The sequence below is a fragment of the Montipora capricornis genome, chromosome 8, assembly GCF_036669925.1.
Source record: "Montipora capricornis isolate CH-2021 chromosome 8, ASM3666992v2, whole genome shotgun sequence".
NCBI classification, from domain to species: Eukaryota; Metazoa; Cnidaria; class Anthozoa; order Scleractinia; family Acroporidae; genus Montipora; species Montipora capricornis.
The window spans coordinates 17,184,770-17,187,269 of record NC_090890.1 but is presented as its reverse complement, the minus strand read 5'-3'; the positions used below and the strand labels follow the sequence as shown (position 1 = coordinate 17,187,269).

The 2,500-nt window shown below is 32.9% G+C and overlaps 1 protein-coding gene across 1 annotated transcript in view; it reads left to right on the top strand.

Moving 5' to 3' along the window:
* LOC138060048 (centrosomal protein of 95 kDa-like) overlaps positions 1–2,500 on the top strand; it is a 70,679-nt gene that overhangs the window by 7,878 nt on the left and 60,301 nt on the right. The window contains exon 3 of the mRNA XM_068905731.1: positions 898–1,104. Coding sequence (XP_068761832.1) covers positions 898–1,104 — 207 coding nt within the window. The remainder of the gene's footprint in view (positions 1–897; positions 1,105–2,500) is intronic.

Sequence of the window (2,500 nt, the reverse complement as noted above, 5' to 3'; positions counted from 1 at the left end):
TTCGCTTTTAGCTCTTTTATTCAAAGGAAGCGACGATTTCCGTTGAGAATGTTTTTAACATACTTCATTGGTTTTCTATACGAAGAACTAATAAACATGTATTTGCAATCTAAAAGAATATTTTGGAATTCCAAATTGTGATTTTCAATGGGCTTTGGATCGCTGAAAACCAGTGGTTTTTCACTCACTGAACCACAACCTTATTATTATTATTATTATTACTATTACTATTATTATTATTATTATTATTATTATTATTATATAATATGCAAATATATTATAAATATTATATATTATGCAAATAAAGTGATTATTATTTTAATTATTATTATATTATTATTATTATTATTATTATTACACTGTATATATATCCTGTGTGGTCTACATTTTATTAATTACTGTTCTCACTGAGAAATTGACATGAAATGACAGAATTTGAGGTGGAGAGGTTGTGCACCCGTTGATAAATTTCCAATTTTCTCTTCAAGTCTCCACACCATTCTTACCATTTTTGTTCCAAGGAATATTGTACTCTCTTTCCATGCCAAATGGCCTCGAATAATCACAATGAGGGCTAACACAAAGGGAACATTAATTTTGGTGAAGGGAATCACTGGAATTATTGTTAAAAATTATTTTATGTATCTAATAAATTTAAATTTTTAGCATAAAATTAATGACCTTCAATGACTTGTTAGAAAGACAAAAAAAATAATAATGCTTGACAGTTCATTCTCGATTAAATCATCATTGCCCTTTAAATTGCGTATAGGTATCACAGAGAATCCCATCTCAGTTGACTAATGTGTTCTGAACTGCCAAACAGTAATTGACTTGCTTGACAGTTCATTCTCGATTAAATCATCATTCATGATTGCCTTTTAAATTGCGTTATAGGTATCACAGAGAATCCCATCTCAGTTGACCAACGCGTTCTGAACTGCCAAACAGTAATTGACTTGGTGGCTACCGATGTCCTTAATGTTGATCTCTCACATATTTCTGGGCAAGGCATTATTCAGGGTGACAAGGTTTCGATCAGGAACTTCCTGGAGATTTTTGCTGGTTTGCTTGAGTACTTCATGGAGTGTGTTGATGATGAAGGTATTTACTGAGTAACTGACTCAGCAGTACAAACTACATGACTGTACATGACATCATGAATTTTGCATCATTTGATTGTTTAAATCCACCCCTCTCCACTTGAAGTGCAGAGTGGAGTGAGGGATAAACTGTTACAGTAATGTGTTATTTTCAAATGCATTTAACACTGGTGTCAAATACATGTATGTCTTTCAGAGATCAATAATGTACATACATGTATGTATGGTTGATCTTTGTCACAAGTTGTTTCATAAAAAATGTTTAACTCTCCCACACCAAGTACATGTACATGTACATGTACATGTACATGTAGAACCAATTAAACTACTAGCTTATTGAAATTTGACAGAAAATGGGGTATCCTTGTTCATTTGCACCATATAAAAGTGTGTTATTCAGACTTAAATATAATGTACAGACTTGTAATGATTGTTATTTATAAAAATAGGTATTTAATGTAAAATAATTATACATGTACAGTATTTAGTGAGGTGGCTTAGGATGATTTTAAGGCTACACCTTGTAGATTGTTACAGAGTGGAAGAAAGCATGAAATTTGGCACAAAGAATCTTGTTGGTGTTAGAAACAAATTTAGCCTTGGTGCCACGTGATTCAATGATGCAGGGGAAGAGACGCATCAGTTCAATTCTCGATAAGCTTCATCAGCATGAAAACGAGGCTGCCTAAATTAATTCACAGCTTTAATGCTCTTGATCAGCAAATTGAACCAAAATACATTTAAACAGCTTACACACTGGGTGGTGTGGTTCATTTACTAGGTAGACTTAAGGTGTTTATGTCATGTGAAAATTGCATGTTTCTTTCCTTTTTCGCTCATGTTGAATGATCTGACTTCAGAGCATGCAATTGAGTTTGAAATTGTTTTTTCTTTTACAGTTTTCCTTTGGTTTTTCATTAAGCAAATGTGAAACTGAGGAAATAAAAATATATACAATCTCTGTCATGTACAGTATGCAAAGGATAATATACAACCGGTGCCAAGCATGGGAAAATATGCAAAAGGCGCCAATCGTGAAGCCCACGGAAGTCCATGAATTCAGTCGAGGATCAGTTCGGTTTTATGTTGAAAGTGTGATCTGTAAACAACATTTTGGTGCTGTGTACACTGTTACTGTAAGTTACAGTATCACTGTTAACTTCAATTAAGCAGGTATTTAGACAAACACAATAATTATTTGACTACCTGATGATGCAATTTACATGTAAGCTTGGCCGGCGAAATAGATTAAATTTAAGAGGCCAATTTCTATTAAATATATTGAGCAGAGTGATTATTTTCTTAAAAACGGTTAGATGCAGATTCTTTTGGCCACGGTTACATGTAACTGTTTATTACAGCCAAAAAGATAAGTACATGTATAATGAAAATGTCTT